General features: G+C 37.9%; 1 protein-coding gene across 3 annotated transcripts in view; it reads right to left on the reverse strand.

Moving 5' to 3' along the window:
• si:dkey-71h2.2 (low density lipoprotein receptor adapter protein 1) overlaps window positions 1-19,934 on the reverse strand; it is a 39,734-nt gene extending 19,800 nt beyond the window's left edge. For all 3 annotated transcript variants that reach the window (XR_009061533.1, XM_057823279.1, XM_057823278.1), the window contains exon 1: window positions 19,642-19,934. Coding sequence is in view for 2 of the 3 variants with exons in the window: in XM_057823279.1 (XP_057679262.1) it covers window positions 19,642-19,726 (85 nt within the window). In the remaining variant the exon portion in view is untranslated. The remainder of the gene's footprint in view (window positions 1-19,641) is intronic.
• Window positions 19,935-21,978: the final 2,044 nt, after the last annotated feature.

Here is a 21,978-nt window from a genome sequence, read left to right on the forward strand (position 1 = left end):
TGTCTCTGGAGACTAAAACATGGCGGGACGAATGCCTGTTTATGTTTTAAAGAGACGTAAATGTTCACCATGTTTGACATTTTCTTATTGTATGTGTAGCTACTAGCTAGCCCGCATCATAGCTCGAGGTGGCAATCTTGGGGCACCTAACGATTCGATTTCAATGCAGAGGCTACAATTTGATTAAAAATCGATTATTGATGCTGTTAGCTGCTTTTAATATTTTAGAGGTGCACGATAATTATCGGTCCGATAATAGGAATTATGACGTCATCCCAATAAATCCGATACCAAAATATGTTATCGGGCCTATTAATAATATTTTTGGCAAGGTGTCAAATTGGGATGTGTGCGTTTGTTTCCACTCCTGTTTTGCCAGTATGCAAAGTTTTGTTACTATTCTAGAGGCCGTATTTTTCCTTCACCGAGTTATAAACCTTACTATAGCAATTAGCAAATGTTTGCATTTTACAGTGTTATGTTTACAAGTTCTTCAGAGGCCTTACGGTTATTTAAAGGCTTGCTGTTCTATAATTGCCATGTTAAGAAAGTTGTTTCATGGACCAAGATGACAAAAGTCTCCTCTCCTGTTGCACCAAATGTTTTATCTGCTGACAAAGCAAAATACCTGTTGGGTTTATGTTTGTTAGTTTCAGATCAGTGCTAATTGTTCAGGCGAACACATCGTCAATGATATTGACTGATTGAATGTGATTGACTCAAATTATATTTATTTGAACAAATTAATGTGAGCACTTTATCTGAAGTCAAACTGTTCTTGTCTTTCTTTTGTTCGTTATAATAATGTTCATGTCATCATAAAAATTCTGGTTCGGTCAAAGAGAAATCTATGCTGAATAAACCAATAGTATTTTTGACCTACAGGTGTTCAAAAAGTCAGGTGAATATACACTGAAAAATTATCCAGTGCCCTCCATAATTACTGGCACCCCTGAAAAAGATGTGTTTTTTAGCTTCTAATATTTTTTTATTCAAATAATGTGGGACCTTAATGGATAAAAAAAGAGAAAAATCCAACCTTCAATACAAGTGCATTCATTCAGTGGGGGAAAAAAATCCCACATAAAGAAAAAAAGTATTTGACATCAAATAATGTGTGTCACAATTATTAGCACCCCTGGTGTTAATACTTTGTACAACCCCCTTTTTCCAACAAAACAAGGTCTGGGGACTGAGATGGCCATGGGAGGAGCTTGATTTTGTGTCTGGTGAACCATTTCTGTGTAGATTTGGCCATATGTTTAGGATCATTGTCTTGCTGAAAGACCCAGTGAAGACCCATCTTCAGCTTTCGGGCAGAGGGCAACAGATTTTGATTTAAAATGTCCTTGTATTTCAAAGCCTTCATGATGCCATGCACCCTAACAAGGTTCCCAGGGCCTTTGGAAGTGAAACAGCCTCACAGCATCACTGACCCACCCCCATACTTCACAGTGGGTATGAGGTGCTTTTCAGCATGCGCATCTTTCGTGGCACGCCAGACCCACTTAGAATGTTTTCTTGGTCTCACACAAAAATACACACGGTCCCAGGCTTCAACTGGGACCGTGTGCTTTGGTCAGATGAGACCAAGACCTCATCTAACCAAAGCACACGGTCCCAGTTGAGAGACCAAGACCTCATCTGACAGCCAACAGCCAACAATTGCATTTCAGATGTGACTAGAAAAAAAATTCACTGCTTTCACTCAAAAAACCTCTAGATCTTATATATAAAAAAACATATTTATATACTTACCTAAAAATGTAATTACGCTTGATAGGGTTGTTCCGATCATGTTTTTTTGCTCCCGTTGTACTTACAGTTTAGACGAACTTAAAAATAGCTTGACACAAATGGAAATTAAATTGAAACACGTGGGAAAAACACGTAGCTTTCAAGTGATGTGTGTTATCAAGGGTAATTACAATTTTAGGTAAGAAATAGGTTTTTTTAATAAGATGTAGAAGTTTTTTGAGTGAAAGCAATGAATTTTTTTTCTAGTCACATCTGAGATGCAATTGTTGGCTGTTTTCAACAATGTACATCTAAAATAAAGACATTGATTGACTGAAAATGGTTCAATATTGGATTAAATGTCTTTTTTTCTCATATATATTTACAATTGCTCTTTACATAAAAAAAAAAAAGTTTTATCCGATTACTCGATTAATCGATAGAATTTTCAGTTGACTACTGGATTACTAAAATATTCTATAGCTGCAGCCCTAAATCAAATACATCAATTAATTAAAAAAAAAAAAAAAAAGTTTTTTTCTTTGGTACTTGTTCTTTGGAAGCAAAATATTGCCTTTTTTTCCTCATTTGACCTTTGCCCTTAATTTGTAATTGAATCATTCACAACAGAATACAAAATGGTATAGTCCAAAAATATAAACCAGGAAGTAGCACGGAAACGACAACAAACTGTCAAAATACTTCTTTCAAACCGTAAACCCTCGTTACTCGTCTCAACCCACTGTCACATCCCCCACCCTCTACATATATTCTCTTTGCGTTGACATTTTTATTCATCTGAGCCAACTTAGAAATATGGGGCACCACCGCGGCGGGGGAAATAGGCCGCACGTTCGGGGATGGCGGCAGGTCGAGTGTGAACCGTAAAAACAGAGAATAAAAACGAATCAATTAAAACGTCTTTCCAGTATTAACGAGGCCGGGGAGTCGAGCAGCTGCTCCTCAAATATTGACAACAATAACAAGGAAGGGGGTGTCGCGGGATTGCGCGTTGCTAGGTGACGGAATCGCTAACAAGCTGGAGGAAGGCGGAGTTTACAAAGCTAAGCGTTGAATGTTTTGGCACAGAATCACTAAGGCGTACAGGTAACTCTTTGAACGCCTTATCAACAATTGACGGCGATAGGCGTCCAATCCATTTTGACTGGGAGAACTGTCAGTGATCCCCGAGTCAAATGGGATTGGACGTCTATCACCGTCAATGGTGGACTATGAGGTAATGAGATTTTAAAAAATTATTTTGGGTCAAATGGTTCAAATTGATTTTTTTTTACTCTAAATGTATAAAATTGTAGTTATGTATATGGCCCGCCAGGTTTATAAAATACTAGGGGAAACCCTGCTTTACATGTGACTATTTTTTTCAGTAACTTCAGCAATTTCAGTGACTTTTAAATACAATTTAAAAAAAAAAAAAAAAAGAATGATGAATTATTTGTGCTTTTAATGTTATGTAAGGCATTTTGAATGACCTTGTGTTAAATTGTGCTACACAAATAAAAGTGCCTTGCCTAAGAAAATCAAAATATAATTTACACCAATAGATAATAAGGAAGTAGTCAAAATGGATTGGACGTCTATTGCCGCCAATGGCAGTGAATGAGTTGAGAGTTAGAAAGTAAATATGAAACAATGATAACCCATGTAAACATAAAATGTAGTAAATTGTGTTTTTTTTACTAAATGCTCATATTTTAACGTTTGTGGCTGTCAATGGCAGCCACTGAGTCATTAGTGTTTTTTGAACAAATATTAAATTACCCTAATTCTAAATGAAGCGAGATACTCCCAACAAAGTACGTCACTAACCTACACAAATTTGAAAGTAAGGTCATTGTAAAGAAAAGGTACTGGTGGTGTTCCACATGGCTCAATACTAGATCCAATTTACATACGCTGTATAATTATAAATTACACAAGATAGAAAAAATGATGAAGTCACATTGTTTTAGTGCTGCAACGATTAATCGATTAACTTAAGTAATTCGATTCGAAAAAAGCTTCGAATCAAATTTTGCTGCTTCGAGGATTCGTTTAATTAGAGTGGCGTTGTAATGGTTTGTTTTGAAAGTGTTTGCATTTAGTTTTATTGATTTGGGTGGATACTCCGCCCTCTAGCGGCAACAATGAACATGACATTACTCATCTAACATGGCTGGATCCAGCTGCTCCCTGTTAAGACCAACATAAGGTTTTAAGTTTTTGTTTGAGCTCATAGAATGTATGATTGTTTGTGCATTCTTAATTTAGTTTAGAGGTATATTTAGTAGTTTTTAGTGGGAATATGTGTTTGAACGATTTGTTAAGAGTATTGGGAAAACAAGTGAGCATTTTATAGCATTTAAGCTAGCGGACTTTTACTATGCATGTTAGCCAAATGTTCTTACAATCCTCATTTATTACAGTAATTTTCAGACTATAAGGCGCACCTGAATATAAGCCGCCACCCACCAAATTGGACACAAAAAACGCATTTGTTCATAGATAAGCCACACTGGACTATAAGATGCAGCTGTCTTCACTGTATTATGGGATATTTACACCAAAAAATATTAACCGGTAACACTTTATTTGACAGCAGCATCATAAGACCAAATGAACCACCATGAAGCTTTGAACCAATTGGCTACAAAGCGTCATTGCTTCAAGAAGCTTCATTTGGCCATCACAGCTCCCTGGGGAGAGACAGCTGGACATAAATGCAGTTGGTGACATAATTTGCCTGAATGACACTTAATGACATCCGTCAAAAGCATTCATTAATGCCCATGATAGTGTCATTACATAATTATGACGGTCTTATGGGCGTGTTATGATACCGCTGTCAAATAAAGCGTTGACTATTAACCCAAATAAATCAACAAACAAGCTGCACTGGACTATAAGCCGCAGAATTCAAAATGAAGGGGGAAAAAATAGCGGCTTATAGTCCGAATATTACGTTAATTTTTTAAATACCATTTGATGCTAAGCTCAGGTATTTTAATTCATTTTTAAATGCGTTTATTGCTCTTGTGAAATAAAACACATTAAATTTTCCTAATCCAATTACTCAGTTATTCAAACTAACTGATAGATTAATTGATTACTTAAATAATCAATAGCTGCAGTCTAGGGCTGCAGCTATTGATTTTTTTAGTAGTCTATTAATAAATGAACTAGTTTGTCGAATAATCGAGTAATCGGATAAGTAACATGAAAAATTAAAATATCTGAGCTGAACCTCAAACGGTATAAAAAAAAAAAACATTGAATAAGGATCTATGTACAACAAAAGAACAATTGGCTAACTTACATAGCAAAAGTCTGCTAGCTTAAATGCTATAAAAACTTTTCTTTTTTTTAAACAATGCTCTTAACAAATGGTTCAGACACATATTCCCACAAAAAAATGGCTAAATATATCCATAAACTAAATTACGAATGCATTACAAAAAAAAAAATTAACGCAAAGAAAAACTTAGCTTATGTTGGTCTTAACATGGAGCAGCTGGATTCAGCCATGTGAAATGAGGCAGAGTAGAGGGCAGTGTAACCACTCAAATCAACAAAACTGATTGCAAACACTTTTAAAATAAACCATGACAACGCCACAATAATTAAACGAATACTCGAAGCAGCAAAATTTAGTTGGAATCTTTTTTTTTTTTTTTTATCGAATACTTGAGTTAATCGATTAATCGTTGTAGCACTACTGCAGTCCTACCTTGTTTAAAAAAAAAAAAAAAAAAACATTAACACGACATCGCCATTTTCTCTCTTCAAAAGCCTTTTTCTAATTGTATTACATACTGAATGGCACTACTGTAATGACAAATTTAAACAAGAGAGTATCATATAGGCAAATATCTCAAAGGCAGACAATTTAACGCTTCTTAAATTCCATTGAGGAAAGACTCGGATAATCCAATTAAAGCCAAAACAAAAAGTGCCATTTCCCTGCAGCTCTTTATTCATCAAGCATATCATAACCAAAGCGTAGAAGGCTTTTCTATAACACCGACTCATAATATGCTTATATAGCATCCTTTTTTTCCCTTTCAAGTGTATAAATCTAAGCCCCCCCACTTTCTTGTCGCTGATCTCATTCAGGAGATTGTGGTGAAAACGTGGGGGGTTGGGGTTCGCTCCCACGGGAAGCCAGGCTAATGCAGTGCGGCACTTACTAGCAAGTGATGGACACCTTGGAGCCAATCAGTGGAGTGCTTCTACTGTGATGTGCATTTAAGCGTGACACTTTCACTTTACTGGGGTATTGTACTTTGATTTATGTGGGTTTAATCACATCAGTCAAGTAGCAACAACACACCATTTGTTTTCGAACAACAATTACAGGAAGTCATGTTTGAATGGCAATAGTGAGGAATAATTGGATTTTTTTTCGTATTCATATTGCGAAACAAGATGTATAACAATTATAACGTTTAGGACTTGAATGTGCAAAATAAGGTAAAACATCAAAAATGGTTTAAGAATTTGCCTGATATTTTTCAGCTAATTTTGGAGGGGATTAATTATTATTTTGTTATTTTGAAATTTTAAATCCACCATATTACATGACTAGAAGGATAAAAATTATGAATATTGAGGACTTAAATCACCCAAAAAATCAGAAAAACATTATTTTATGAAACCAGCTACATTTTCTCCTGATATTTTTCAGATATTTTTGTCTCTTGTTCACACCCACCCCCATATTTGTTTTGTATTTGTGTATTTTTAATGTCATTTTTTGTGTGCGTATTTTGATTTATATTTTGACATTTTTGCCCTTGCATTGTCATTTTTTTGGGGGGGGGGGGGGGGGGGCAAACATTCAATACCTTTTTTGTGTACCGTATTGGCCCGAATATAAAACGGCCCTGATTATAAGACGACCCCCTCTTTTTCAAGTTTGAAAAAAAGACTTTTTGAACACCAAATTAATTTTTATACAGAAAATAATTACAGTACATCTGGAAAAAAAAATGATTATAACAATATATTTGAGAGAAAAAGCATGTTATTTTGCCTCATTCAAATCTAAATATCTGAACATTTAAATATGTAAACAAAAGTGCAATCACATTGGTAAATGAATGGCTTCTGGTTTTTGAAATGTAAATAAACCCATCTATTGTGATAAAACAACAAAATTGCAATAACTGCAATAACCATCAAAGTGAGGTCTAACCAACTGTAGTCTTGAAACAAATCTGAATAAGGAAAAACATTGCAATAAAATAATGCAAACTGGTTAAACTTGAGAGTAGCTGAGATCTGTCATAACAGAACATTACTTTTCAAGTTCAGCATTCGCTTCAATGATATTTGGCGCCATCTAGCGTCCTGAATGGGTATAATATCTAGACCGCGAATATAAGACGACCCCCACTTTTTCAGTTGTATTTCAATGCAAAAAACACATTAACACTCTTACACTCTTATATTTGGGCCAAAACGGTAATTTTAGTGAATTTTAATATTTTTCCCCATTTAGTTTTTTTTATCTTAAATCTACACCCCATTTCTTTCTGGTAATTGTGTGTGCAGTAGACCAATACTTTGTTCAATATTTTTTTCTCTAATGTTTGTATATTTTTGTAGTTATAGTAGTTACGTTATAGTATAGTATTATGTTATAGTATAGTATGAAGTTATAGTACAGTATTGTATAGTATCATATAGGGCACCAGCAATAGACCACAAACTTCGGGTTGGCTCGCGCAGCTACGCGCTCCTCCGACTTCGGCCGGTTTGTCCGGCGGTCATTCTCCAGCTGCTTTCCCGGCAAACGAGCTCTCCTGCCAGCAGCAGGGGAATGACGAGCTGTCACATGTTTGCCGCCAGGGGGGGTTGCCCCCGTCAACCCCGTCGCCGTGTGAAATGATCCGGGGTAGTTTTGTGTGATTTTTTCGCTTCGAAAGATGAGAATAAGACGTGAAAACGCCGCTCGGTTCCAGTTAGCATGTCAGCTAGCTGTCACGCCTCCTGTTTTTTTTTTTTTATACACTCTCTGAAGCCCGGGCAGGGAAATGACAAAAGCCGGACAAACTCCGGTGGCATAAAATGTTGTTCGGGAGGTGCAAGAAGTCGACAGTTTTGACCATTACGGAGTAATTTTGCCATGTCGTACTGAATAAATGCATTTTTAATATTGCATATTCCATTTAGCACAAGACTGTTATTTGTCATGACCATACCATTTATTCAGCAACTGGGGAAAAAAATACTTCGATAAGAGTAGAGAGATTGAAACAATAACATTTTGCGGCTCTTTTCGTCGCATTTTCCTCGTTCTGAATGATTCCCCCTCAATGGGCAACGTCATCCTCCAGCTGGGGACGCTAGAGCGCTATACTGACAGGCAAGGGGTAAACGGCAGATTGAATGACTAATTTCTCGTCATCTGCGCTTTGCTAAATAGATGTATACAGTCGAATCGTCTCAAAATATGATTCTATTTCCCATAATAATGCTATTTAAGACTTTTTTTATCCTGTCATAGGCACTTTAACTCATTTGCTCTCAAAAACGTATAAATACGTTCTATTTTTAATTGTTTCAGTGTTCCAAAGACTTTGTCTTACTATTTATACGTCTTTTACGCTTTTTTTTTTTTTTTCATAAGAGACATCTCTGGGTTCTGATTCAACTGAGCTCCAAAGCACAAAGCTGAAAATCCATTTTAAAGCAATAAAACTGGCCACTGGTGGGCAGTAGCGCATTTGGTAAGACCCGCAACCCGATTCAGCGGCAACAAACTGCCGGGTCACATGGCCGGGGCGCTGGCAGAAGACGACCGTATGGATGCCAGGCGGTGGACGACCGAGCAGAACAGCTGAGAGGACGCCCGGGATGCCAGGCGCTGGACGACCGAGCAGAACAGCCGAGAGGACGCCCGGGATGCCAGGCGCTGGACGACTGAGCAGAACGACCGGGACCACCAGTGCAGCGGACAATGTCGTTGAGTCCGTGCTGCTCGCCGAGCAGACCCCGAGAGACTCAAAAAAATCCATCTTTATGAGACAGGCGGCGATGAGGGATAAGTTAACCCAGCTAACGCAGCCTCAACAGCGGCATCTCAGTTAGTTATGTGTAAATAAATTGTTACTTTGCTATCAAAAGCTCTATTTGTATTGTTGTTTATGTTATTTTGTAAAAGGAAAACATTATTCAGATGTTTGGGATTTAACTAAAGCAAAAAAATAGCTGTGTTAAAGTCAAAGTTATGTTTGAAATGTTTGCTTTCACCAAAAAGCTCAATTTCTCTGTTTTTTCATCACAAATTGGAAAATTGCTCAAACTAAGCTATTTTCTAATGCTGATTTTTAAAGAATGGAAAAATTGAAATTACTTTTTTTTCCTGCTGAAAGAACAGAGTCTAATCTTTCTTTTGGTGGGTTCCATGTTTATATAGCAATAAGAACAGAACTTTCTGTGGGCCTTGCAAAATCAGTCAAAATTCAGTAAAACGGCCGGGAGCAAAGGGCCTCGTTCCGGTGAAAAAGGCTGGGAGTGAACGAGTTAAGTTACGTTATAGTATAGTATAGGGCTGAAGCTATCGAATATTTTAGTAACTGAGTAATCGACTGAAAATTCTATCAATTAATCGAGTAATCGGATAAAACTTTTCTTTTTTTAGGTAAAGAGCAATTATTCATATAGATGGGAAAACAAGACATTTCATGTAATATTGAACCATTTTCAGTCAGTCAATGTCTTTATTTTCGATGTACGTACATTGTTGAAAACAGCCAACAATTGCATCTCAAATGTGACAAAAAAAAAAAAAAAAAAAGACTAATTCACTGCTTTCACTCAAAAAACTTTTAGATCTCATGAAATATACAGTACATATATATATTTCTTACCACAAAATGTCATTACGCTTGATAACACACATGACTTAAAAGTTAGGTGTTTTTCCTACGTGTTTCAATTGAATTTCCACTTGTGTCAAGCTATAAGTTCTAGTTAAGTTTTAAGTTAGTCTAAACTGTAAGTCCTGATAGGATTTTGAGTTTTTGCAGTGTTCAAAATAAATGCTGTGCTGTATTGGAGCACATTAGGCACCAGTGCTACTTGGTGTTTTATCCAGCAAAGAATACTGAGCTAAAATTGACAGTTACCATTATTATGTTTTTTTTATTTTACACCCTAATCACTCTACAGCGCTGTTTTCACAGATTAAAGCCTGTATGTAAGAGTTAGCCACGCATCGACAGTCGTCATAATGAATAGAAACCTAGCCCTCCACAGGGATAACGTTACGTGAGCGAGTGAAAGTAACGTTAATCTTAATTATGAGCGCCGAGAAGTGTACTGCTTTAAGATGGCGGCTGTTTTATTAACGCCGCCGAGTCGGTCATTTCGCATCTAGTTCTACGTACATGATATATCTATGACACGCATCAGACGCTACCTGCTAGGCTGCTACCACCGTAGCAACATGCGGGCGTAGTTTTTAGCAACATCAGCGCAGTTTGTAACGGCTGTTACAAAATTACTCGGATCAGTTTTTAAACTCGAGCTGCTCGAGTATTCGTTTCAGCTCTAGTATAGTATCATACAGTAGTAGGAATAGTATAGTATAGTATGGAGTTTTACCATGTTTTTTTTCTTTTACCACTATTAGTTGGCAGGTTTGTAAAGATTATCACAAGTTCAGTTAAAATGTCAGGAAATGTAATCATTTTCCTGAAAATGGCAGATGCATATTTGTAACACACTTTCATTCACCTCATCAAAAGAAACACTCCAAATGAGGATATGAACAACATCATCCTCAAATGCATCAGTAGCATACTTCTTCAAACAGCTTACGTCCAATTTGCATAATTCATTATAAGGTGAATCTATTAAAAGCTCTAAAATGCCTTTTTCAGAGCTGCGTTTGCTTTGGTGTTTGTATGCGGCACAAAACAACACCAGCTCATCGTTATTCATTCCCAAGTTATTTTTAGGAGCGTCGGACTCAGGTCGGAAGCAACGTTACCTCGGTTGCCGCCGCACGTACCGGCTTGCGCGCTGCAGCACTCAAGTCTACCAAAGATAGCTTCTCGCCATTTCCTGGTGTTGCATAATTCACTTCACCTCGACCGGGCCCCGCGGGAGAATAACACGCCTCCAAAAGCCAACTTTTCCATCTGTTTCCCATTTCTGCTCGCTGCTTCCGAATCGCGGCGCATTCCCTTGGGGGCGTTTACGAAATTACCAGCTTGGCTAAATGAACGACAACCCAGTGCAAATGGATTGGACGTCTATTGCCGTCAATGGAAGCCAATGTGTTCATTGTAGCCTGAGCTTTAATAACAGAGAAGTGTCTGTCAGGTATTGGGAAGGGCTAAGTATGGCTAACGACGTCACGATAAAATACATACCATGATAAGAATTAGGGCTGCAACTATCGATTATTTTAGCAGTCGATTAATCGATGAACTAGTTAGTTCAATAATCGATCGGATAATGAACATGAAAAATTAAAATACCTGAGCTGAGCCTGAACCGGTATAATTTTTTTTTAAAAATGAGGATCTATGTACAACAAAAGAACAGTTAGCTAACTTACATAGCAAAAGTCTGCTACCTTAAATGCTATAAAATGCTAACTTCTTACTTCATTCATTTATTTTTTTTACAATTCTCTTAACAAATGGTTCAGACACATATTCCCACAAAAAATGGCTAAATATACCTATAAACTAAATTATGAATGCATAAAAAACATTAGCTCGAGCAAAAACTTAGCTTACTGTGGTTTTAACAGGGAGCAGTTAGATTCAGCCATGTGAAATGAGGCAGACCACAGGGCAGTGTATCAACCCTAATCAATAAAACTAAATGCAAACGCTTTCAAAATAAACCATTACAACGTCACTTTAATTAAACAAATACTCGAAGCAATAAAATTCAATTCGAATATTTCTTTCTAATCGAATACTCGAGTTAATCGATTAATCGTTGCAGCACTAATAACAACATTGTGTATTGCGATACATGGACTACAAAGCGATACGAATACTAATACAGCTAAGGAATCAGAAATGTATATTTAACTGGATAGCAAAAAGTCCTGGTACTCTAAGGCCTTAAAGGCACTATACGGAGATTGTCACTTTTTTACCGCGACTGCCCCCTCTGGCCTAAAAGGTAACGGCAGCTCATACATAGCGCACATTCTTGTACAAGCACGAAAGCAACAAGCATTTGGCTCATCGAATCGGCACCAGAAATGTAAAAACAGTAGCAAGTCTTAAGAGGGTTAGAAAAGTGTTTTTGGCAAGCGGAGACTAGAGGCGGCTCAGTGAAACAGCGCTGCTGCCGTTTGGATGTGCTCGGGAATGTTCGACCGGAAGTAGGGTTCGGCATCAAACATCGATGGTATCCGGGACTAACACTCCGGTTCTACCGGAACTGTTTGAATTTTTTTCTGACCACCGACCGGAAAAAATAGCTGCCAAACACCACGAAGAAGAAGCCACATGAAGACTAGCTCAGTTATGCGCAAAACATATGAAGTGGCTAATTTAGCTTAGCATAAAAACGTGTTGCTTCGCTTCACATAAATGACAACACAGTAACAGAATAAACACACAATGATATCAGACCCTCTGTTAAAACGTTCAAACTTACAGATTTGTTTATCATGGGTTCCCAACGATGTGTAGCGTCTGTATACCTCAAGTATTCTTTTCCAACTGAAGAAAAACGTTAATTTTGTCTGCTGCTTCCGGTAAGTCACCACCAGGGGAAGCCAAGCGCACATAGCAAAACCAAAGAAAAACTGTAGAGTCTGGAGTTACAATAGTGACATCTTGTGGACGGATGAAAAATCTATCAGTTTAGAAAGAAATCAAACTTAAAAAGTAGTCAACTTAAGATCAATGCACAGAACACTCCCCGCCCTTAACTTGTAGAAATACCACCTAAAACAAACGATGCAATACAATAAATGCCTGCCGCATAAGACACTCTCAAACATAGGCAAAAGAATGTGTGTAATGTTTTCTCCATTAGTTTTTGCACTCCTGTGCAAAGAAACTTCATCATATTGAAGTTCAAAGACTGATAATTATATACTAGTTAAAAATAGCCCTTTGAAAAATTCATAGCAAATTGAAAGTTAATATAATTTTAAAAAATATATATTCAAGAAGTTAAGAAATTAATGTAAACTATGCATTTTTTTTACCCTGAATCGGAATCGAGAATCGTTTAGAACCTGAAACGAAACGTGGACTCTGAATCAGAACCGTTCAAATTCAAACGATGCCCAACCCTAACCCGAAGTATGGCAAAGGTCCTCGGCAAGGTCTTCAAGGGTGCATGGGAGTTCGCTCAACTGGTCTACATGTGTTTTGTGGATTTGGAGAGATGTTTGACCATGTCCCTCAGGGAGTCCTGTGGGGGGTGCTCCGGCAGTACGGGGTACTGAGCCGCCTGGTGAGGGCTGTTCAGTCCCTGTACGACCAGTGTCAGAGTTTGGTCCGCATTGCCGGAAGTAAGTCGAAATCGTCCCAATGAGGGTTGGACTCCGCCAATAATAGAACAGAATTGTCACTGATTCTGTTCATAACTTTTAGGAACAGAATTTCAAAGCACAACCAAAGCGTTGAGGGTGCCCGGTTTGGTGGCCTCAGCATTGCATCTCTGGTTTTTGCAGATGATGTGGTGCTGTTGGCTTCATCAAACCGTGATCTCCAACTTTCACTGGAGCGCTACGCAGCCGAGTGTGAAGTAGTCGGGATGAATATCAGCGCCTCCAAATCAGAGACCATGGTTAGGGTCAGTCGGAAAAGCGTGGCATGCCCCCTCCTGGTTAGGGATTAGATCCTGTCCCAAGTGAAGGAGTTCGAAGTACCTTGGGGTCTTATTCACGAGTGACGGCAGGAGGGAGTGAGAGATCAACAGGCGGATCGGTGGAGCGTCTGCATTGTGCGTTGTGGTCAATTTACTATTCGATCTATGTTCCTACCCTTATCTATGGTCACGAACTGTTACTGTAGTTGTGACCGACAGAACAAGATCTCAGATACAAGCGCCTAAAATTAGTTTCCTCCGCAGGGTGTCCGGTCTCTCCCTCAGACATGGGGTCAGAAGTGCGGTACTCCGGGAGGGACTCAGGGTCGTGCTGATATTCGTCCGCGTTGAGAGGAACCAGCTGAGGTGGCTCGGGCATCTGATTCGGATGCTTCCTGGACACCTCCCTGAAAAGGTGCGGGGCATCTCCCACCGGCGGGATGCCCCGGGGACGACCCAGGACACGCTAGAGCAGGGGTCCCCATCTGCCAGGGCCGTGGCGCATTTGCTACCGGGCCGCACAGATATAATAATTTAATAACAACCGCATTCTGGCCGAATTAACCCTGTGCCCCTGCTTAACACACCAATATCCCTGTCTACTCTAGATATAATACTACGGGATAGATTAGAATGTCGTCATAGAAATCCATTGATTGGACTGCTAGCAGTACATCTTGTTTGTGTATATAATATATCTATGTGCGCTTGTCCTCGATAATAACATATTACTAGACCGCGGGCACAGCACATTTGTTCCCAGAAATAATTAGCCTCCACATGAGCGAAGATGACTGGAAAACAGACGTCTTGGAGATATTTTTACGGCGAAAAGAGCACCTGACGGGCCTACAACCTCGACGACCCACGAACGCCGAAGGAGTGGATTCATGACCCGTTTGTGAATAAACCGAGTGATTCGAGCATGTCTGTGCAACAGGAGGATCAACTTGTAGAGATCGCAAATGACGGCGACCTTATTAAACGTACATTTGAGACAACAACTCTCCCGAGGTTCTGGATGAAAGTCATTCCGGAATATCCTGACATCGCTACCAGAGCATTGAAAACCTTGCTACAATTTCCAACATCGTATCTTTGTGAAGAGGGCTTCTTAATTAATGCTTAACGACAAGGCGAAGTCGTTAATGGTGAGAGCGGTGTGCAGTTGTGTGCAGCTAACATGGCAGGATGTATCTGTGGAGAACTTTTCTACAAGTCCTTCCATGATCAAACGTAAGTTAATATTCCTTTCTTTCAAGAAAGTTTGTAGTGTTTACTTTGGAATCGCTGCATTTGCGCATCATGCGGCTATGTTTAACGTTACGCGCATGCGCAGAACCGCATCGTTGCAATTTTTGATGGGTTGCAAAATTTGTCAGAACACCTGTCCGCGAAAAAAAGACCCAAATAACACCGGTCCGTGGTGCAAAAAAGGTTGGGGACCCCTGCGCTAGAGAGTCTTTTCGGCTTGCCTATTTTGCCTGGAGTAATAGTACAGTAGAGAACGCGATTTACATAAGAACAATTAGCTACAGTGCAGTGAAGTGAGCTCGTGTCACAAACAGGCCCTCAATTAAACTCAATCTCTCAACGTTATCTTTCCACCACTCGTGTATAGTTTTGCTCGCAGCGTTTTCAGCCTATTACGCCGTCCCCTTCACTATTTCACGCCTTCTCCTCGACTGAGTTGTAATGAGGTGTCGAGAGATAATTGTCCCTCCGGGGGGCGTTTCAACTAGCCGGTCACGATCCCGACCGCTTTAAGAGCAGGAAACGTCGCCCGCTGTCGCGTCGTTTAAAAACTGAATCTTCCAGCAGATGCTCGACCTTGACTCACACGATACATAAAAAGGAAGCCTTCTCCGTGATTCGGCGGGATGTAATTGAAAGGGACGGCTGGCACTGGAAGGCACACGCTGCGCTTTCAACCCTCCCCCTTTGCGTCTGGTTTGACCTCAGCAGATGACGGCGCTGATAAAATGTCACTTGCTCGGCGGGCGGGCGGGCAGCGCAGTTGGAGAGCGCCGCTAGGTGTGGATGCTAAAGTTGCAAAGAAGAGAGGAAAGGCAAAGAGCATAACACTGTAGCATGAACAGTGTAACAAAATGAGTTTGTGGAGGATAAAAGAGCAAGACACAATGGTTCAGGATTTTTTAGAAGGCTAAGACCTTGAATACACTGTTAGATTGAAGACCACAAGTCACAAATAAGAAGTATCTGAAGGCAAATGCATATAAAGGTCTCACAAAACATCTTCAAAGATGAAAACTTGGACTCTGAAGATGCGTTTCTATGATTTAAGACCGACTTGAAGGTAACACAACCCACAAACAAGCAGGAACTGAAGTCAACAGCATGTGAATGCTTCACAAAATATCTTCATTCATGAAAACCTGGACTCTGAAGATGTGTTTCTCTTAGTGAGGACAGTATTGAAGGCAAAACAAGCCACAAACACGCAGAAACTGAAGGCAACAGATTGTAAAAGCCTCACAAAGCATCTTCAGAAATGAAAACTTGAAATAGGAAGATGGCTTTTTCTTATTGAAGACAACACAAGCCACAAACAAGAGGCATCTGAAGGCAAAGGCACGTAAAGGCCTCACAAAACATCTTCATGGATGAAAACCTGGACTATCAAGATGCATTTCTCTTCGTACGAACAAAATTGAAGGCAACACAACCCACAAAAAAGCAGGAACTGAAGTCAAGAGGATGTGAAGACCTCAGAAAGTACTAAAACTTGGACACTGAGGGTGCGTTTCTCTTAGACAGGACAAATTTGAAGGCAACACAAGCAGAAACAAGCAGGAACTGAATTCAAGTGCATGTTAAGGCGTCACAAATATCGTCAAAGATGAAACCAACCTCTGAAGATGTATTTCTCTCAGTGAGGACAAAATTGAAAGAAACACAGGCTCGAACTGACGGAAACGACATTTGAAGGCCTCATAAAATATCTTTAATCATGAAAACTTGGACTTTGAGTATGCATTTTTCTCAGTGAGGACCAAATTGAACGCGACACAAACCACAAACCAGCAGGAACCGAAGTCAACAGCATGTGAGGGCCTTACAAAGTAGATTTCAATGATAAAAACTTGTACACTGAAGAATTGTTTCTCTTAGTGAGGACAAAATTGAAGGCAACACAAACCACAAACAAGCAGGAACTGATGTCAACTGTACGTAAATGTCTCAGAAAACATCTTCAAGGATGAAAATTTAGACTCTGAATATGTGTTTCTCTCAGTGAGGACCAAATTGAAGGCAGCACAAGCTCGAACTGAAGGAAACTGCTTTTGAAGGTCTCACTAAATATCTTCAATCGTGAAAATTTGGACTCCGAAGATTCGTGTCTCTTAGTGAGGATAAAAGTGAAGGCGAAACAAACAGAAACTGAAGGAAACCGCATGATGTGACGTCCTCACAAAGCATCATCAGAAATGAAAACTTGGGACTCTGAAGATGCATTTCTCTTAGTGAGGACAAAATTGAATGCAACACAAACCACAAATAAGCAGGAACTGGGGTCAACTGCATGTGAAGTCCTCACAAAACATCTTCAAGAATGAAAACCTGGACTATGAAGATGCGTTTCTCTCAATTAGAACAAAATGTAAGGCCAAACAAACAACAAACAAGCAGCAACCGAAGGCAACAGACTGTTAAAGCTTCACAAAGCATCTTCAGTAATGAAAATTAAGAATCTGAAAATGAGTTTCCCTCAGTGAGAACAAAATTGAAGGCATATGTAAAAAGTCATTTTTATCCCGGGACGGACGCTGCTGCGCAAGTCCAATTTCCTATGCAGACGCATTTTGCTCGATGCCCCTCCAGAGTCCCTTTTAATGGCCTCTAATACATGTGCGACACTGCCTTCGCCTCATTTGCATTTGCACGCGTCGCCACATGCTGGCAAGCCGCCGTCGCTTCCCTCTCTCTTAATTGGCCTGCGTGGACAGCGGCGCTCGTCCTAATAATTCAGCGCTCAGACACAAATCTCGCCGGCCGTTCCGCGAAAACAAAGAGACTGATTTTTTGGCAGATAACGGCCTCGTCGCCTTGGTAACGCCGAAAATAAATCAGAGACTGCTAACTTGTAGGGAGCGAATTCTCGAGAGTATGTCCGTTTAAAAATATAAGCCGCCATTGACGACAATCCATTTAGATGGTCAAAATTGATTGGACGTCTCACGCCGTCAATGGCTGTGAATGACCGTGATTCACTGCTAAGAGAGTTTTTGGTGTATGAACTAGCACTGCAGCTATCGATTATTTAAGCAATCCATTAATTACTTCGAATAACTGAGTAATCAGATTACAAACATTTCATGCCCTGCAGAATGAATTTTAGGAGACGAAAACGAAAGAAACAGGTGTATATTCTTGCAAAATTTATTTTGGCTTGCTAAGATGGCACTTTCAAAAGAGCATTAAATGCGAATAGTGCTGCAACGATTAATCGATTAACTCGAGCAATTCGATTAGAAAAAAGCTTCAAATCAAGTTTTGCTGCTGCAAGGAGTCGTTTTTCCTTTAGTGGCGTTGTAATGGTTTGTTTTGAAAGTGTTTGCATTTAGTTCCATATATTTGGGTGGATACACTACCCTCTAGTGGCAACAGTAAATATGACATAACTCATTTAACATGGCTGAATCCAGCTGCCCGCTGTTAAGAACAATATAAGTTAAGTTTTTGTTTGCGCTAATATGTTTTTTTATGCATTCGTAATTTAGATTAAAGGTATATTCAACATTTATTGTGTGGTATTATGTGTTTGAAAGATTTTTTTAAGGGCAATGGGGGAAAAAAATTCATTTTATAGCAATTAAGCTTAAGTTATGCAAATTAGCAACGTGTTCTCTTGTTGTACTTAGATCTTTATTTATTTATTTTTTCATACCGTTTGAGGCTAAGCTCAGGTAGTCCGCTCGCTTAAATGCTATAAAATGCTAACGCTTTTAACAAATCGTTCAGACACATTTTGCCACAAAAAAAAAAAAATTAAATATACTTGTAAACTAAATTACGAATGCATAAACAAACATATTAGCTCAAAAATTTTATTTACAAACTTATGTTGGCCTTAATAGTGTAGCAGTTGGATTCAGCCATGAGACGTTATGTCATATTGACCAATGCCACTTGAGGGCAGTGTATCCACCCAAATCAATGAAATTTAAGTGCAAAGACTTTTGAAACAAACCATTATTATGTCACTCTAATGAACCGACTCCTTGAAGCAGCAAAATTTGATTCAAAATTTTTTTTCTAATCGAATTGCTCGAGTTAATCGATTATTTGTTGCAGCACTAGCATGAACGCTTTTTAAAGCACTTTAAACGTTAATGTAACTATAAAGTAACCATATTTTCACCCTTTGAATGTCGTTGTTTATCATATGGACATTTGTTTTATGGACACCAGTTAACTGTCATGATTTTGGTCAAGTATTGCGGTCTTAAAAATCACTTAAGAAGGTGAACATCAAAAGGTTTTCAATCATGTGGATAATTAGGAATGTGAAATTTACCCAAAACTTTAAAAATGACATATATTTTCAAATTATATAGGCATAAACCTTCCAAAAATATTTTACTATTAAGCCCAAACCACAAAATAATTGAAAACAAATGACAATTTGTTAAATTTGGAGCCTTTAATGGCCTGTCGGAACAAACAAAAAACATTCAAATATAATTATTCTTTTTATTTTATTTTTGTGTGTGTCTCAAATACAATGCTTATAACACATAGCGTTGACAGTATTACATTGAAAACATCTTAAATGATTTAATTTTACAACAGACACATTTAAACGATTAAAAATGGCGAACCTAATTAGTCGTCCATTGTTGTCAAACACAAAGTAACTTAACGATGTTTTCAACTAAAAACTTGCTAATTTAGCAAGAACATGAAGTGAATAACACATTTGCGAGAAAGAAACCAAGTTAATTCGTTACTTTTTATGTAAAATTCAAGAAAGAAGATGTCGAAAGTTACATTTGAGGACACCTGCTATTTGGGCGGGAAGCCAAAGACTATGACTAAAAGCGTCAATTTTCGCCATTTAAATGCAGTCGTCACACTTACTTTCGTGCTTAGAAGTTCCCCAGGTGTGCCGCGGGACGCCGGGGCTCTTGATAATCGCCCTCCCGGCGTTTTTTAACGCGTCCATGGCCGAAGTAGCAGGTGGAGAACCTTCCGACGCTCGACAGGCAGGCGGCCAGAAGGACGGAGAGAGCCCTCCTCTTCGCCTCGTCGTCCGGCTTACCACTCTTCACTGTCCCGCTCCCTGCCGGTGGTGCTACCGGTGGCGCCCGCTGGTGAGCAAGTGAAGCCGAGCATGGCTACACACAGCCCGGTGTTGAGGGCGTGTCTCTCTAGGCTCGATTGGTGGGTGCTTCCGTCCCCCAAACTTATCCATATTTACGTCTTTTTTCCACTTCTTTGAAAAAAGATTTTATCTTAAATCATATGTTAATAATAATATAATAGTTTTATGTTTGTTGAGTTTTTTTTTATAGATAAGTACATAGAAAAAAATCATTAAAAATGTATTTATTCATCTGAAATATCATAAAGTTGAAAAAAATAAAAAGGGACAAATTTATAAAATCTTCATTTTTAAAATATTAAAAAATATATTTATTTATTTATTATCTTTATTTTTTAATTTAGTATTTTCCCTTTTTTAGTTAGCATTTTTCAACCAAATTATGAAGTTAAAAAAGAATAAAAGGACGGATTTATCAAATTTTCCCTCTTAAATATTTTAAAAATTATTATTTTTTATTTAATTTTTTTAACTTAGCATTTTCCCATTTTTACTATTTTTCAATCAAATAATAAAGGCAAAAAATAAAGGACATATGATCAAATTCTTCCTCATTTTTTAAATATTTTGAAAATTATTATTTTTAATTTTATTTTTATTTTTTAATTCAATATTTTCCGATTTTTTGTTAGTGTTTTTCAATCAAATCATGAAGTTAAAAAATAAAAAAGGACGACTTTATCAAATTCTTCCCGTTTTTTAATCTTTTAAAAATTATTATTTAATTTTATTTGTAAGCTTTATTTTTTTAATTTAGTCTTCTCCCGTTTTTAGTTAGTATTTTTCAATGAAATTATAAAGTTAAAAAATAAAAAAGGACGAATTTATCAAAATTTTCCTCATTTGTTAAATATTGTAAAAATGATTTTAAATTTTATTGATTTTTTAAAGTAGCATTTTCCCATTTTTAGTATTTTTCAATCAAATTCTAAAGTAAAAAAATAAAGTACGAATTTATCCAATTTTTCCTAATTTTTCAAAATATTTAAAAAATTATGAATGATTGTTTATTTCATTTATCTTTTTTATTCTCTAATTTAGTATTTTTCCATTTTTAGTTAGTCTTCTTCCAAGGCTTTATGTATATTTGTTAAATTTAAACTCAGGCATCATCACTTTTTCTTTAAATTGATTTTCAACATGGCAGTGATGGTTTTATACACATATTTTTTAATTAAATAATTACACACTATAACCTTTTAAAATCCAATATAAACTTAGTACTGGATGTTTATCAAAACAAAATGACAAAATAAATAAATAAATAAATAAATGAATAAAACATTTTTTGCATGTTGGCGCTCTCTAGCGATTTAAGCGCCACATTGCAGCCAAATGGACCAATATTTGTGTACTTCACAAGCATTTGATTTAAATTTTAGAACACTAAATACGTATGTGTGCAAGTATATAACGTGAATATATTAGTTTCCATATTTTACATGTTATATCTTTATATTAATTGTTATGTATGCTTTAATAAATGCACAAACATGCGCTGTAAAGCTGCCGGACATAGTGTGATATTTATTAACCCATCATTTTTGTCACACTCATGAAGCAAAGCAGTGCCTGAACAGTCACCTTATTATGATTAATTATTATAATTCTGCTCGTTATTAATGGGAGTGTTGGCCTGAGGTGGTGGCGTCATCATGCTGCTGCTACTTCTGCTGCTACAGTAACCGTGGGTGCTCATAAATACACATCATGTACGTGTATTTTGTGTGTAGAAGGTGGAAGACGAACAGACACACGTCTTGGACAAAAGTTTTGGGACACACCACTTGCTTGGAACTCATTGGCTGCTGTTGGTGGTGATAGATGAACCAGAGTTGCTTTAAAAAATGCTGTTTTTTTGCAGAACTTTGGTATATCAAGACATACAATAATCAAATATTCATACTATTAAAACGGTTTTAATGTTTTTTCATAGATTGACATTGGCTGCCATTGACGGCAAATCCATTTTGACAGTCTAAATGGATTGGACGTCAATCGCCATCAATGGCGGTGAATGAGTTCACTGAATAAATAGAAGTCAAAAGTATAAATGGACACAAAGTGTGTTTTCACATAAGTGACCAAGTTTG

Source organism: Corythoichthys intestinalis, chromosome 19 (genome assembly GCF_030265065.1).
Source record: "Corythoichthys intestinalis isolate RoL2023-P3 chromosome 19, ASM3026506v1, whole genome shotgun sequence".
Classification (NCBI taxonomy): domain Eukaryota; kingdom Metazoa; phylum Chordata; class Actinopteri; order Syngnathiformes; family Syngnathidae; genus Corythoichthys; species Corythoichthys intestinalis.